Genomic DNA, 15,524 nt, shown 5'->3' with positions numbered 1-15,524 from the left:
GAACTGAGGATCTCTTTGCAGTGCAGTTCCCCTCCATATTTTCTGTTATTTTCTCCCCCTCTTAATTCTCTTCCTCCCCCTATACCCTTGTTGAATGATCAGCGAGTTGTCCCAAGTCCTCCTCTGGTAGATTGTGCAGGTCCTAGTTTCTTCAATCTTTGTAGATTTTTTGTTGGATTCCTTCTTGAGCTATTATTTGGATTTTAAATTGTAGGTGTTGATTGTTGCTTTTTCTGCACTCTTTTACTTTTTAGTGCAGTGTTGCTTCAGACACTGGACTATGTATTTTACTAATAATAAGAGCTGCACTCAAGAGCTATTTACATGAAGATAATGTACAGTGACAAACTTGGCACTGGCTAATTTGTCTACATTTGAGTAATTAGTACAATTGTTAAGAGAGATTTAATTTTTTCTTATTGACAATAATTGGACAATTTGTTAAGAATATCAGGATTACTGTTGGCACTGTCAGCAGACAAATCCTTAATGCATTGATATGATGGTCCTCTGTCCACAATTTTAAGGAATGAGATAAGCCATTTAAAATAAATAAGTTAATGTCTCAATTAAAGCAGCAGACGGGAGAATATCTTCCAAGTATACTGCATGTGTGTCCACTAATATTGCCAGCAGACAGACATCTAACTTGTCAGAAATGAATGGTTCAGTTTACATAATTGATAAGGATCAAGATTTAATTTGAATCTCAAGCCCATCTTGAGACATGGTGCGCTGCTTGTGTTTTTTGATGTTTTTCTCACTCATGCTTGTTGTATCCATCATAATCCTATCCTAATAGATACAACTCTATTATAAACAGGCTTTAAGTACACTGAAGAATATTCCATTTGAAGATTTGAATGTTGCTGGTTCCTACCTTCACTGTTCAGTGAAATTAAAAGCTTTCTGCAGATTTTATACTTCAAGTACTCAACTCCCAAAAAACTTGATGTTGGCCTGCTTATCACAAATTATTTATGACTAATCATTTTCTTCATATAGAAGCACGAGAGTAGAACATTTCCAATTAGGATCCAAGTTTAAAATAGGTAACAACAATCAATTGATGCTTAAACCATTATATGCAAGATACTGTATTGTAAACTTCTGCACTGGCTATTACAAAAAAAAGTTGGAGCAAAAACACATTAAAGGGGTAATTTTGGTGCATACGGGAAATTTAGTCATACACTGCATGATTTTTCATTTGACTGAATAATCAGAAGATTGCGTGTAGTGCTCACCTAAATTTTTAATACATGCTACTAGTGGGCATGGCTTCCTGCCAGAAACACGGAATTGCTCCTTATATGTTCCCAAACTTCAAAGAAAAATAGTAGATGAAATAAGGAATGTGTTGCAATGCCACATTGTAGCAAAGGTTGACACCCTTTTATTAAAAACATCTGCCTTTTCTGATCAAGGTTAAAACTCATCTGACTTTTTAATTGATTGGTAGATTAAAGAGAGAGCCTCATTATAAGCTCCTTTTAATGGTAATCATTTACAAAGAAATATTTTATGGTTAGCCATCCCTGATGTATTTTTTTCTTGAAATATTTATTTGTGAATCCTGTTGATAATAACCTTGTTAAGCAACTAAGTTTAATGTGCCGCTTTGAGGGAGCAGAGTTAACTAGTAACTATTGTTAATAGTCAATCATATTGTTAAGGTTAAGGATAAACAGGTGGAAGGTATTGATTAATTGTCTTTGAGCACATATTAAAAGGGACTCTCTCGGCCGTGGTTATGTCCATGCCGGGGTGCCCTTGGAGAGGGAGCATGCTGTGTTTGCCAGTATGCTTGAGACCTTCTGCAACCAGTGGACACCGCAGGGGCTGGGCTGGGCTGGAGTGCGTTATCTCCCCACAAAATGATATTTTAATTTAATTTTGATAAGGTTCTTTTGCAGCTAAAATGCCCCTTTAAGGGGTTGATTGTTTGATTATTTGTTCATTTGTTTCTTGTTTATTTAAAAGAGTCTGGAAAGGATCTGCTGAGATACTGGCTGCTGAGATACTGGGTGGATTGGTAGGTAGGAGGCAGAGCTCTGTAATGCTGCATCCTGTGAATAAACCTACTATCAAGTAAAGGACCTGTGTCTAGTTTCATACTTCACCATCTGGCTTGGATCCATTTAACAACAATATGCTTTTACCTAGGATACTTCACTGATTTTATCATTGCAATTCTGTGTGCTAATTCATCTGCCCTATCTTGTCTGACTCCTAGGGCAGCATTTTCCTGTTGGGGGGCGGGGCCGCTCGCCAACGTGTAAAATGATGCGCGGTGACGTCGGGTGTTCATCCTGACGTGACCGTGTGTCATTTAGATTTTCAGTTTGGTTGGCACACAGCCGACTTGGCTGCGCGCGCGCTGAACTGTCAATGGCCACTTAAGGCCTTTACAAAAGTATTTAAACCAATTAATAGACCTGCCTGTCCCACCTTGAGGTTGGCGGGCAGGTGAAGAACCCAGGCGGCCTTCAGGAAAAACATGAAACCTCATCCACAGGCAGGATGAGGTTTCATGAGGGATTTAAAACGTGTATAAAATTTTTAAATAAAAGTAATTGACATGTCCCTGCTCATGTGACAGTGTCACACGAGGGGATATGTCAGGAATTTTTTTTCTCCTTTTAATAAAGTTTTCAAACTTGAGCCGAGCTCCCTGAGGTGGCACTTTGCCTCAAGGAGATCTGGGCGCTCTTTAGCGCGCATGCGTGAAAAAGTGCACTCCCAGCTCAGAGAACCCCCCCCCGCCCGCATAGGGAGCGCACAGTGCTTCCTGGCAAATGTCACGCTGGGTGGGCCTTAATTGGCCCGCCCACGTAAAATGGCAACCCATCCCCGAATGGGGGCACCGATCGGAAATCCGCCCACCCACGCCTGCACATCCCCCCGCGACGGGGGGAAAATGCTGCCCCTAGAATCATAGAATGGTTACAACACAGAAAGAGGCCATTTGGCCTATTGTGTCCATTCTGGCTCTCTGTAAGAGTAACTCAGGTATTCCCACTCCCCCACCCTTTCCGCATCACCATTTTTTCTCTTCAGGTGCTTATCCAATTCCCATTTGAAAGCTACAATTGAATCTACCTCCAGCACAAGCTCAGGCAGTACATTCCTGATCCTAACCATTTGCTGTGTTGGGAAAAATAAGCTTCTCCTCAGGGCGTCATTGTTTTCCAATCACCTGAAATAGGTGTCCTCTGGTTCTTGATCCTTCTTCCAACAAACAGTTTCTCTCTATCTAATCTGTCTTAACTCAGTAACAGCAATTTGCACCTTCGCCATTATTGAGGTGAGCTGAAAATGAAAATTGGACTGGTTTTATAGTGGTCCGGCAATTTTTTTCAGTCGGTATACTGCGCAAACAACGAAGGTGCAAATTATACCCCACAGCCCTTCAACACAAAAAAATTCAACAGCAAAAGAGGCAAGCAAATCAAAGATGATTCAAACCCAGTCCAAAAATAGACTTTTTTTGCTTATGTTGATTTCATAATCATCTTCAAACACTTTTATGTTTTCCAGTTGTTGGAAAGTGTCAAATTCTGCTGGTGGGCATGGTGTTGCTCAGATAGTAATGAATTTAGGGTGACGCTCTCTTTCTCAGCAGAGGAGGAGAACACCTGGAAAAATCATATTGCTTTTATGATCATGCACACATGATTCAGTGATATTTGTCTGAAGCAATGATATGTTTCAACACAAACTACTTCATCAATTACAACACTGGGCAAACAGAGGAAAAAGGGCTTGCCCAATATTTGTCACTAAAGTCAGAGCCACAATATATTTTAAATAATTATTTGTACATTTTCAAGGCCGGGATTTTCCTTGCCTGCCAGCATTGGGTGTGTTTAACGGCATGAGCGGACAATATGGCGTGATCGATCTTGCAATGGTGTGAAACCAGTTTGTTCTCAGCCTGCTGAATATGGGCTGCGTTTCCCGCTATCGGACATCGGGAACCTCACTGTAATACATCAGCATATCATTATAAGGCAAGTCTGCCAGATGCATCCCACACACACACACAACCACCCCACCGCACCACCCCACCACCACCACCAACTGCTGCATCATCCGCCTTTTTCCGCTGTGTTTCACAACAGTACATAAGCGACGTGCACCTGACGGGCTGCATTTCGCTCGGGACGCCAAGGTTTGTTTGCCTACCTTGCTTCGGTCAGCACTCACAGTCATCAGCGCCAGGTTTCACAGACAGCACCACATCACTTATAGGGGGGCTCACGGGTAGGTGTCTACCTACCAGATCAGCCATATGTGGGTGGCTTTTCAATGGCTGCAGGGAAAGGTCTTGCTTGGGGAAGGGGGAGAAGTGGCCTCAGACAAGGGAAGAGGCTGCAGGACGAGGGCTGTACTGGTGAAGGAGGGGGCCCCAGGGTCTGTGTGAGGGCACATGTTGATCAGTGCAAGTGACCTCAAGACGGCAAGGGCTGAGGAGGCAGTCTCCAGAGGAGATGAGGCCAGATGGACATGTGAGGGGGTGTGTGTGAGAATGTGTGGTGATATCCCTTGAGCTGGCAGTGAGTGAGATGCCAGTGAATGTGTGATGGGCTTGTGAGTGTGTGAGTTTAGAGTGATGAGATGGTTGCCTTACCCTGGCTGCACGGATGAGATCATTCATCCTCTTTCTGCATTGGATGGCCAACCTCTTCTGTGCAGCATTGGCACTGATCACCACTGCCACTGCCTGCCAATCTGGATTGGTGATGCCGCTGTTTGTCCTGCAGCCAGAGTGGGGTAGAGGACATCACAGTGGGCCTCCATGGAGTCCAAATGGCATTCTAGTGATGCATCATTAAACCTGGGGGCTGCAGTCTTTTTGCCTTCTGTGAACATCTTCCCTGCAGTAGTCGCGGGCTGGAAGCACTGAGATATGTGTGCGCGGCTGGACTTTAAATATGGTGCCTGGCATGATGATACGGCGAGGTGACAGTGTGACGGGCGAGAGAGCCCGTCTGCCTTGGAAACGGCGTGTTTCCCGGGATCACATAAGTAATGCAGCGGGTTTGGGACGATACAGCATGAAAACCTGCCATTGCGGCCAACGGGTGAAATGTTTTACCCGCCCGCTACCTTAGTGCAAATCTGGGATGATTCCGCCCATAGTTTAGACCTGTGACGTAGCTGTAGAATTGGTAGCTTCTTAATGCTGAATGACCCTAACAGTAAGCAGCATTCTTTTGAAGAGTTAATGTTACGCAAGGTATACTGTAAGCTATTCTATGTTTAAATAATGCAGCCAGTAAATTGCCTATCTAATACCTTTTGTACTCAACGTTCCACATATCACTTTCCACTTTCTTTACTGAAGATAAGATTTCATAACAATTAAGAATTAAAAATGAGCTCCCCACTTTTGTCAGTACTGAAAGTGTTCTGAACACACATACACATACACACACACACACACAAGCAGGAGCAGTACTGTCTATTTGCTATTAGTAGCTACATTATTTAAATGAAGTGTACTGATTTATGGGGTGAATGGGTAGGTATTGGTGTGATGGAAAGCTCGAATTTTTAAGAGCTGATTTCACAGACAACTTGTAATACCATAAGAGTTCTTATAAAGAGTCACCATTAGCTCATGCTTGTTTTTGTCTTCTCTGATGATGGTATTGATGGGCCTGATACCAGGAAAGTGGCCTCCAAAGAATTAATATCCTTATTGTACTTTAAGATTGGCTGAATCTTGTTACCAATTTGCTGCCAAACCTCCTTTAAGACTAACGAAGTAGATAGTTTAGTGGTGGCTACTCTTCCTTAGTTCAGGTATAGTAGCTAGAGCTGATACTGGGCAGGATTTTACCATGAGCTTTGGGGCTCAGATGTTCGGATGAAATGTGGGCCAGGATTTTCTGCTCATTGGGCGGGCGGGCCCGGGAGTGGCCGGGAAACGGTCCGCCGCCTGTGATCAGCCCCCGACCGCAATTTCACGCTGGCTGGCCAGTTAATGGCCAGTCAGCGTGAAAGGCCGCTGAGGAGCTCAGCGCTGCAGGGGCGGGAGGAGGGTGAGCGCTGAAGTCTGTGTGTGCGCGGGGCAGCCCGCACTGAAAGCTCCCTGAAGGCACAGAGCTGCCTCAGGGAACTGAAGAATTGTGGATTCACAAATAAAGATTTTAAAAATGAGAGAAACATGTCCCCACATGTGACCCAGTCACATGAACAGGGACATATTAAAAATGATGTTTGAAAATTTTTCTTTTTTTCAAAATTACTGTTGGAAAACTCATACCTTAAGGTTGGATGGGCAGTGAAAAATATTGCTTAATTAATTGATTAATGGGCTTAATAGCCCTCTTAATTGTCGGTGGGCACGCTGCTGCCTCTCGCGCGCACCCGCTGACCGAAATATCGTGCGAGTGCGCAATGACTTCAGGATGCTCGCCCAACGTCACCAGGCACTACTTTACGCCTGATCTGGTCAGGCACGCACCTGCCCGCAGGATGTAAGCTCCTGCCCGTGGTTCCTAAGCGCACACTTGCCAGCAGGGGGACTAACTCGGTAATTTTCCCAGAGGCAGCTTCCTAGTTGACCATCTCCTGGCTCGCCATCCAGTTAAAGAAGATGGATGGGATTTAGGTGCTGCTGGCCCGATCAGAGGTTGGCAGCTCTGTAGCCTTGCTGGCCCCACTGGGAGAGGTGGGCTGTGCTGAGGCACCTCGGGGATCAAGAGGGCACCTCAACCGAGAGGCACCCATGGAAATGTAAGATTTAAATTAAAGATCGGAGGGGCCAAATAGGCCCATTTGAAGCATCTGAGTGGTGGGAGGGGGCATTCCCTGCTTGAAGACCACCCCCCCACAACTTTGGAGCATGGGGCCTGTGGCTCCGATTGCCCCATGGGCTACTGAAGTGAAGCCATCTCCATGAAGCTGGCGGCCTCCCCACATGTTGACAAACCGCTCTGCCGCAGCAAACTGCCAGCCGCCCAAAGAATTGACCCTAAGTGAGTTGTTAATTTTTAAAAATTGGCTGCCTCCCTCCATTCAGCAGGCACTTGCTCCGCATTCAGTGCCACCGCTGGGAAACTTCTCCGGCTGCAGGACTGCAATGAGGAGCTGGTCACATGCAGCTCTACGCTATCCTGCTTCCCAACCTGCCATCATGGGGCTGGGAGAATCCTGCGCAGTAACTCAGTGTATAATGACTTATGTTGGCAGCATTCAAACCTGCAAATAGCTGATAACCTCTTGAACCTAAGCTCAGGTTCATTGTAACAAACTGATCTAAGGATAAGACCAACATATAAAAGCAAGTCACAGTCTTATTTAATACAAAGCATTGCCATTGAATAAAGTGTGTCATAGGGCTGGTAAACTCATACAGGCCAATTGAATTAATATTTAAGAAGCGGTCACTTTTCAGCCAATGGGAAAGATTAAACAGGTTGAGGCTTTTATTTTTAGATAAGAGAAGATTTAGAAGAGACCAGATAGAGGTCATTAAAATTATGAATGGGTTGGAGAGGGTAGTTGTTTGCATTTATGAGACACAAATAGAATATAGTCACCGATAAATCCAATAGGGGAAATAAGGGGAAATTACTCAGAGTGTTTAGAATGTGGAACTCGCTACTGCAGGAGTGGATGAGGCAACAGCTTAGATGCGTTCATAAGGAAACTAGGCAAGTACATGAGAGGTACAGGAATGGAAAGGTATTCTGAAAGACTGACAAAAGGTAGATGAAATTGGAGGGGACTCGTGAGGAGTATAAACGCCAACACAAATTGGATCAAACAACCTGTTTCTGAGCCACATATTCTGTGTAATTTCCTAAAATATTCGGGATGACAGACATACATGGGTGACACATGACACAGTAAGCATATATACTTGTGGATAAATATTACAAGCTTTGGAAGACGTCAGAACATGAGTTGGTGCAGAAAAGACAAGAAGGTAGAAAGTTCGAGTTGGGGGGGTGGAGGATCCAGTTGTTGTGGTCTATGTGGGAGCCAATAACATAGGTAGAGCCAGGAATGATGTTCTGCTGAGAGAATTTGAGGAGTTAGGGTCCAAATTAAAATTCAGAACAACAAAGGTAATTATCTCTGGATTGTTACCTGAGCCACGGGCCAATTGGCATAGGTTCAAGTGGAGCCCATCCCAATGGGATTGCCCACTCTTCTCTGAGCACTGATGCCAGTGCCTCCTGAATCAAACCTCCCTCTCCCGACACCACTCTGAGCCATACGTTTAATTCTCTGACCTGTTTAACCCTATGAAAATTCTATTTTTTCCCTTTCTATGAACATTTTGATAGCACGTTGTTGGTTTCAAAAACATTCCCAATCCTTAGACTTGCTATTGTTTTTTACAACATTGTAAGCCTCTCCTTTTAACCGAATACTACCCTTAACTTCCTGAGTGAGCCATAGATGGTCCTTCTTGCTGAGTTCTTCAAAGGAATGTATTTTTGTTGAACAGTGGGACAGGAAGGGACAGAGGGATTAACAAAAAATGTACTTTGGTGAATAAGGTTACTGAAGGGAAAAGAAGTAAAAAGAAATTAAAGGTTCTTTGACTGAATGCATGAAGCATCTGCAATAAGAATTAGTGGCACAAATAGAGATAAACGATTTAGAACTAATGGTCCTTACAGAAACATTGGGCAAAATTTTCCCCCCGTTGGGGGGGGAAGTGCAGAGCAGGCATGGGCAGGTGTGCCTTCGATTGGCGCCCCCAATTGGAGGCGTGCCGCCATTTTATGCGGGCGGGCCAATTAAGGCCTGCCCAGTGTGATGTCCACCAGGAAGTGCTATGCACTTCCTGTGTGGGCGGGGGGCGGAATGGCAAATGCGGAAGTGCGCTCCTTCGTGCATGCACACGAAGGAGCACTCCGATCTCTCTGAGACTAAGTGCTGCCTCAGGGAGACCGGTTCCCAAAGGGAAAAAGTTTTTCTTTCAAAAATCCCATTTGCCATCCATGTCCCCACATATGACAATGTCACATGAGTTGGGACATGGACATAACTTTAAGTAAAAGTGACTGTTAATTTTTTAATTCAGTCATGAAACCTCATCCCGCCCATGGATGAGGTTTCATGCTTTTTCTGGTGGCCGCCAGCGCTCCCGACCTGCCCGCCAACCTTAAGGTTGGACGGGCAGGTCCACTAATTGCTTTACTTGATTCTTGAATGGCCTCAGTGGGCCATTGACAGGTCAGAGGGCGCACAGCCGACTCGGCTGCGGCCCCACCGACCTGAAAATGCAAATGAGATGGGATGACGTCGGGAGTTCTGCCCGATGTCATTCTTTTCATTTTACGCGTCGGTAAGCAGGCCCCACCCCCTCTCCCTGACTGGAAAATTCTTGCCATGATTACAAGGTGATCAAGGTTGGGAAATAAATATCCCAGCTACACACTGTTTTGGAATGGCAAAGGATGTGGGGTAGCCCTTAAAGTAAAGGATGACATAAAGACATGAGTGAGAAAGGATCTGGCCTCCAAAGATCATAAAGGAGAATCAGTATGGTGAAAATTAGGAATAGCAAAAGTGAGAAAACACTGGTGGGAGTAATTTATAAGTCCCCCAACAGCAGTTAGACCATTGGGCAGAGCATTAAACAAGAAATTATTGGAGCCTGTAACAAAGGAAATGTAATAACTGTAGGGGACTTTAATCTTCATATAGACTGGGACAGTCAATTGGCAAGAATAGTTTAGAAGATGATTTTGTGGAATATTTTCTTGACAGTTTCTTGGAGCAGTACGCAGTGGAACCAAAGAGGGATAATGCTATCTTAAATCTAGTATTGTGCAATAAAGCAAGGTTAATTAGTAATAACATAGCAAATGTTTCACTGGGAAATAGTGACCAAAATGCCATTCAATTCCATGTTAAATTTCAAAGTAACATATTCCAATTGCAAACAAATCTCTTAAACTTAAAGTCAATTACATAGGTATGAGGGGAGGACTTGCTAAAGTTAATTGGGTGAATAGATTAAAAGGTATGGAGGTAAATGAAAAGTGGGAAACATTTAAAGAAACAATTCAAAATGTTCAACAAAATGCATTCCTTTGAAGAACAAAACCTTAGCAAGAAGGACCATCTGTGGCTCACTCAGGAAGTTAAGGGTAGTATTCGATTAAAAGAAGAGGCTTACCATGTTGTAAAAAAACAATAGCAAGTTTAAGAATTGGGAATGTTTTCGAAACCAACAAAGTGCCACCAAAAGGTTGATAAAAAGGGAAAAAGTAGAATATGAAAGTAAACTAGCTAGAAATATAAGAACAGATTGTAAGAGCTTTCATAAATATATAAAAAGGAAGAGAGTAGCTAAAGTAAATGTTGATCCATTAGAAACAGAGACAAGAGAAATTACCATGGGGAACAAGGAAATGGCAGAGGTACTGAACAAATATTTTGTGTATATCTTCACAGTAGAAGACAGAAGTTCCATACCAGAAATAGATGATAACCTAGGGGCTAAAAAGAGTGAGGAAATTAGAGTGCCGCAAGGATCAGTGCTGGGGCCTCAGCTATTTACAATCTATATTAACGACATTATTTGGGTATTCTTGTACATGCAGAATGCAGAAAGTTAGCATGCAGGTGCTGCAAGCAATTAGGAAGACAAATGGCATGTTGGCCTTTATTACAAGGGGATTGGAGTAGAAGAATAAAGAAGTCTTGCTGCAGTTGTACAGGGTTTTAATGAGATCTCATCTGGAGTACTGTGTTTAGTTTTGGTCTCCACATTTAAGAAAGGATATGCTTGCATTGGAGTTCTCTAAATTGGCCCTTGGGATGAGGGGATTGTCTTACGATGAGAGGCTGAGTAAATTGGGCTTATATTCTCTGGCGTTTAGAAGAATGAAATGCGATCTCATTGCAACCTACAAAGTTCTGAAGGAGCTTGATAGGGTGGTTGCTGAGAGATTGTTTCCATTGGTCAGCAAATCTAAAACAAGGGGACACAGTCTCAGAATAAGAGGGCAATCATTTAGGACTGAGCTGAGGAGAAATTTCTTCACTCAAATTGTTGTGAATCTTTGGAATTCTCTACTGCAGAGCGCTGTGGATGCTCTATTGTTGAATACATTTAAGGCTGGGACAGATAGACTTTTGGTCTCTTAGGGAATTAAGGGATATTGGGAGCAGGCTGGAAAATGGAGTTGAAGCCCAAGATCAGCCATGACCGTATTAAATGGCAGAACAGGCACGATGAACCGTGTGGTCTACTCCTGCTCCTATTTCTTATGTTCTTATGTTCTCAGTTGTCTTGGGCAGGAGCGCAAGAAGTGCAGAATGGGCAGTAACGCATCAGCTGCTCGTCATTTGCCCCGCCCAATATTCAGGCCTTTGACTTTAATTGGAATGAATACCAGGCGATGCGAATAACTGGTGATTAATGTGATACTGTCCATTGTGCATTCCTGTCCAAGACAGTTCTGTATCCCAATGTGCCTCACAAGGTGCTGGCCAAATAACAGTGACAATATGCATTCCAAATTGATCCCTGTTCCACATAAAACCTGCCATTTGTCATAGTAATAATAGAGTACCGGTGCCATTTTCTTTTCCTTTTAGAATTAAAGATGAAACTTTATGTAGTGTTGCTTGATGCTTTGTTCTTATGGAAGAAAGTGATTACGAAATTGTGGTATCTGTCATTTTCATGTGTACCCACTGGCAATGTTTGGCACTGCTAGGTGTGTGATGAAGCTGTAGCTCAGTTTTCTGTGTTGGCCGAGGCCTCTAGTTCAGCATGTCAGACAGAATTTGAACTTGATTTGTGAGGTGAAAAGACAGTGGGGACAAAATTGAACCTTGTTTTTGCCCCTTTCCCTGGCACCAAACACGGGAATAAAGATCCGATTTTGCAAGACTGTGTCCGGAAGCCTAAAATATGTCCAATGCCATATTGTGCCATGTAAACTCCAGCTAGTTCTCTCGAGTCTACAGCATCCTAACTATTGGTCCTTAAAGGGACTGGAAACCGTCAAAGATGAGATAAATGAATGTCTCTTAATGTGGAGCCAGGAGAATCAGAGATGCTCCTCCTGGTTATCAAAGGGCTACTGCAGCCATTGCCAGCCAGCACTTGCATCCCTCCCTTTCATTCTTCACCCCACCCCCACTGGCACTGACCTGTGGACCGCTGGCATGGTCTGAAAGCCGGGTAATTCAGCACTGGACCAGGCTAATGATTGCCCCAACGGCTCACTGGTTTCTGAAACCTGAGGACCAATTTTGGGCAAACCTTGAATCGATTTCTTTGGGCGGACGTGGCAGTAGTGTTGCCCATCCTGCATCCATAATTGGGCACTAACCAATTTTTCCCCCAATGATTCAACTAACTGTACCACACAGGAGCATTATTTCACAAATGCTAACATGCATTCACTATTAATTAACATGGCTTGACGATTTGTTAACAGACCAAAAACAGAGAGCAGGAACCAACAGGACATTTTCAGATATACAACTTGTAACCAGTGTAGTATCACAAGGATCTTGGGCATACGCTATTTACAATCTATATCAATAACTTAGATGAGGGGAGTGAGTGCAAAGTATCGAAGTTTGCCGATGATACAAAGTTAGGTGACAAAGTAAGTGCTGAGGAGGACACAAAAAAGGCTGCAAAAGGATTTAGGCAAATTAAGTCAGTGGATGAAAACATGGTGGATGGAATTTCATCTGCAAAAGATTAAAGTTATCCACTTGGAAGGAAAAATAGCAAAGCAGAATATTTTTGAAATAGTGAGAGATTGGGAAATGTTGGCATTGAGAAGAACTTGGGTGTCCTTGTACTTGAATCACAAAAAGTTAACATGCAGATACAACAAGCAATTAAGAAGCCTTTAAAACAAATGGATTGGAGTATAAAAGTGAAAAAGTCTTACTACAATTGTATACAGAACTTGGAGTACTATGTACAGTTTTAGTCTTGTTCCTTAAGGAAGGATATACTAGCCTTGGATGCAGTGCATCCGAGGTTTACCAGGCGGTTTCTAGAGATGAGAGGTTTGTCCTATGAAGAGAGAGTGGGTAGGCTAGGCCTATACTCCCTGGAAATACTCAGCAGGTCTGGCAGCATCTGTGGAGAGAAAAACAGAGTTAACGTTTCAGGTCTGTGACTTTTCATCAGAACTTTAATGCCGGTACTGGAAAGCCAGATTCTGAAGATTAACTACTTCCTCCTCTCCTCCACTGCAGCAAGCAGTATGCCAGGATACTCCCATTTAGATTAATTCAGAAGAAAGAGGATTATTTTTCAGTTGGATCAGTAATGTCTTAATATATGGCCTCTATTCATTACAGATAATGTATTCTGCATTGAAAAAGCATCTGCTACAGTGTACTGGGGAAGCTCTTACATTTCTGTTTTGTTTCTTTCAGGGTTTCTTCCGCAGAAGCATCCAGAAAAATATGGTTTATACTTGTCACAGAGAAAAAAACTGTGTCATCAACAAGGTTACTAGAAATCGCTGCCAGTACTGCCGATTGCAGAAGTGCTTTGAAGTGGGCATGTCTAAAGAGTGTAAGTACACATTTCAGTCTATCTTTTTCCATTTTATAGAAAGCCCAGTTTACCCCAAAAATCATCATGTGATGAAAAGCATGCATTAACCACAATGATATCAGAGAATTCTGGAAAAAAGAAGCAGAATCGTAAGGCTAGAAAATAGACTCGCTGACTTATTCCGACTCATTTTCAGAATACCTTCATTGCTGTAGTGGTTCATAGTGCAATAGCTACTTTGGTCACCAAATTCGGCTCCTTACCGCCTAGATTTTTGGCACTAGGAGTGTTGTTTTATCTCCAAACTGGAGCCCAAGGTGCATATAGACACGCGTGCGCACACCACACACACATATACACACACACACACAGACACACAAACACATAGGCTTCTGTTGGAGTTATCATGGACGCCATTTTGATGAAGCATGCAGGAAGCATCCATCGGGAGTATGCAGAAACGTGAGCGATTGTGCCACGCTGCTTTGTCGCCAGCACTGTGCTTTGGAGCTCAACGCTGCAGCTAACACCCTCCCTTAAGCGCACATAGCTGAACATATGTTCAACAGCAGGAAGCACTCCACCTCTGCCATCCCCCACCCACCCCGCCACCAGCACTTTTTAAAAGGATCATCAACTACTTTTATGTTAGTTGCTGATTGATTTCTATTGACTGTTGCAGCAATTGTAGAAGTGTTAGGTGGTTTCAAGAGTTGTTTAAAGTTACTGCAGTATACAGGAAGTACAGTGACAAGTGCTGGAGGATGTTGTCCTGATTTCAAGAAATCTGCAGAAACCCCTTGAGCCCAGATAGAGCGTAGCAATATATATTTCTCTTGGACTACAGCATGACAGGGAGAATGAGCAGAGGTGACACAAAGCAGGACAAGCTGCTGGAAGAATGAGGAGGAGAAGGAGGAATTAGAGAAGGGACCTCAGCAGGAGGCCATATCCACCCAGGGTGTTCAAGCAGCAATTCTGACCTGAAACTCAGCAAGGAACAATGTGTCAGACATCCCCACTTAACTGAGATACCCTCACTGAAAACTGCCACCTACTGCAGTCACAACAGCAGCCTCAGAGCAGGGCAAGGACCACATTACCAGTGAGCATGAAGGTGAGCCTGGCCCTGAACATTTAGGCATCTGGCTCCTTCCATCCTGGAGCAGCCGATATTTACAACATCTCCTTGTTTGTGGTCAGCTGTTTCAGAAGGGAGGTCACTAAGGCTGTCTATTTCAAGAGAGCTGAATACATTTCATTCTTTCTTACAAAGAAGCAGGCAAAGTGAGCTCATAGCATCGCAAGGATTGCAGGCTTGCCCATGGTGCAAGGTGGCATTGGCTGCACGCACGTTGTTTTGTGGGTGCCACATGTGAACTTTACCCTATACTGCAACTGAGAGGGATTTCTCTCCCCAGATTCTAGCTTATGTATAACAAAATGCAAAAAACCATACAGGGCAAGCCCAGTATTCTGGCAGCAGTCATGATGTCTTCATTCAGCAACGGTCCGCTGTGCCATCTGCATTTGAGCTGACCATAGAGTGGGACTCCTCCATGCTTCTTGACATTGACAGCAGACTTTCTGACAGGCCTGACAGTATACCAGTCATTTCTTGGCACATACCCATTTCTTTCTTCTGTAAGCAGCCCCACTGAAGTCCTCATCGGAGTCCTCTGTACTTGAACTCGTCTGCAACCTCACCATCCGGCCAACTGGAACTTATGCTACCCTTGCCCCTGCCCTGAGTTGCCTGAAGGCTACTCATGCCCGGTACAGATCCCACCTCTAAGCTATCCTCTAAATTCATGCAGTGTCATATTCTGAGCTGGTGACTGCGAGTGTGAGAGTGAGTGATGGTGTTTCTTCATCAAACTGTCTTCCTTTTGTCCTTTCACCACTGCCTGGCTTGGTTGCACTTCCAAGGGTATCTGAAAGGAGAAAGGCACTATGGTTGTGTTGTGGTGAGGGCAGTGGAGGAAGTAAGAGGTGCATGTGTACA

The 15,524-nt window shown here is 43.8% G+C and overlaps 1 protein-coding gene across 8 annotated transcripts in view; it reads left to right on the top strand.

Moving 5' to 3' along the window:
• LOC144678947 (retinoic acid receptor beta) overlaps positions 1-15,524 on the top strand; it is a 573,064-nt gene that overhangs the window by 370,487 nt on the left and 187,053 nt on the right. For all 8 annotated transcript variants that reach the window (XM_078539063.1, XM_078539061.1, XM_078539065.1 and 5 more), the window contains exon 3: positions 13,396-13,537. In XM_078539063.1, the coding sequence (XP_078395189.1) occupies positions 13,396-13,537 (142 nt within the window). The remainder of the gene's footprint in view (positions 1-13,395; positions 13,538-15,524) is intronic.

The sequence above is a fragment of the Cetorhinus maximus genome, chromosome 3 (assembly GCF_964194155.1).
Source record: "Cetorhinus maximus chromosome 3, sCetMax3.hap1.1, whole genome shotgun sequence".
Taxonomy (NCBI): domain Eukaryota; kingdom Metazoa; phylum Chordata; class Chondrichthyes; order Lamniformes; family Cetorhinidae; genus Cetorhinus; species Cetorhinus maximus.
This window is presented reverse-complemented; position numbering and strand designations above follow the sequence as displayed.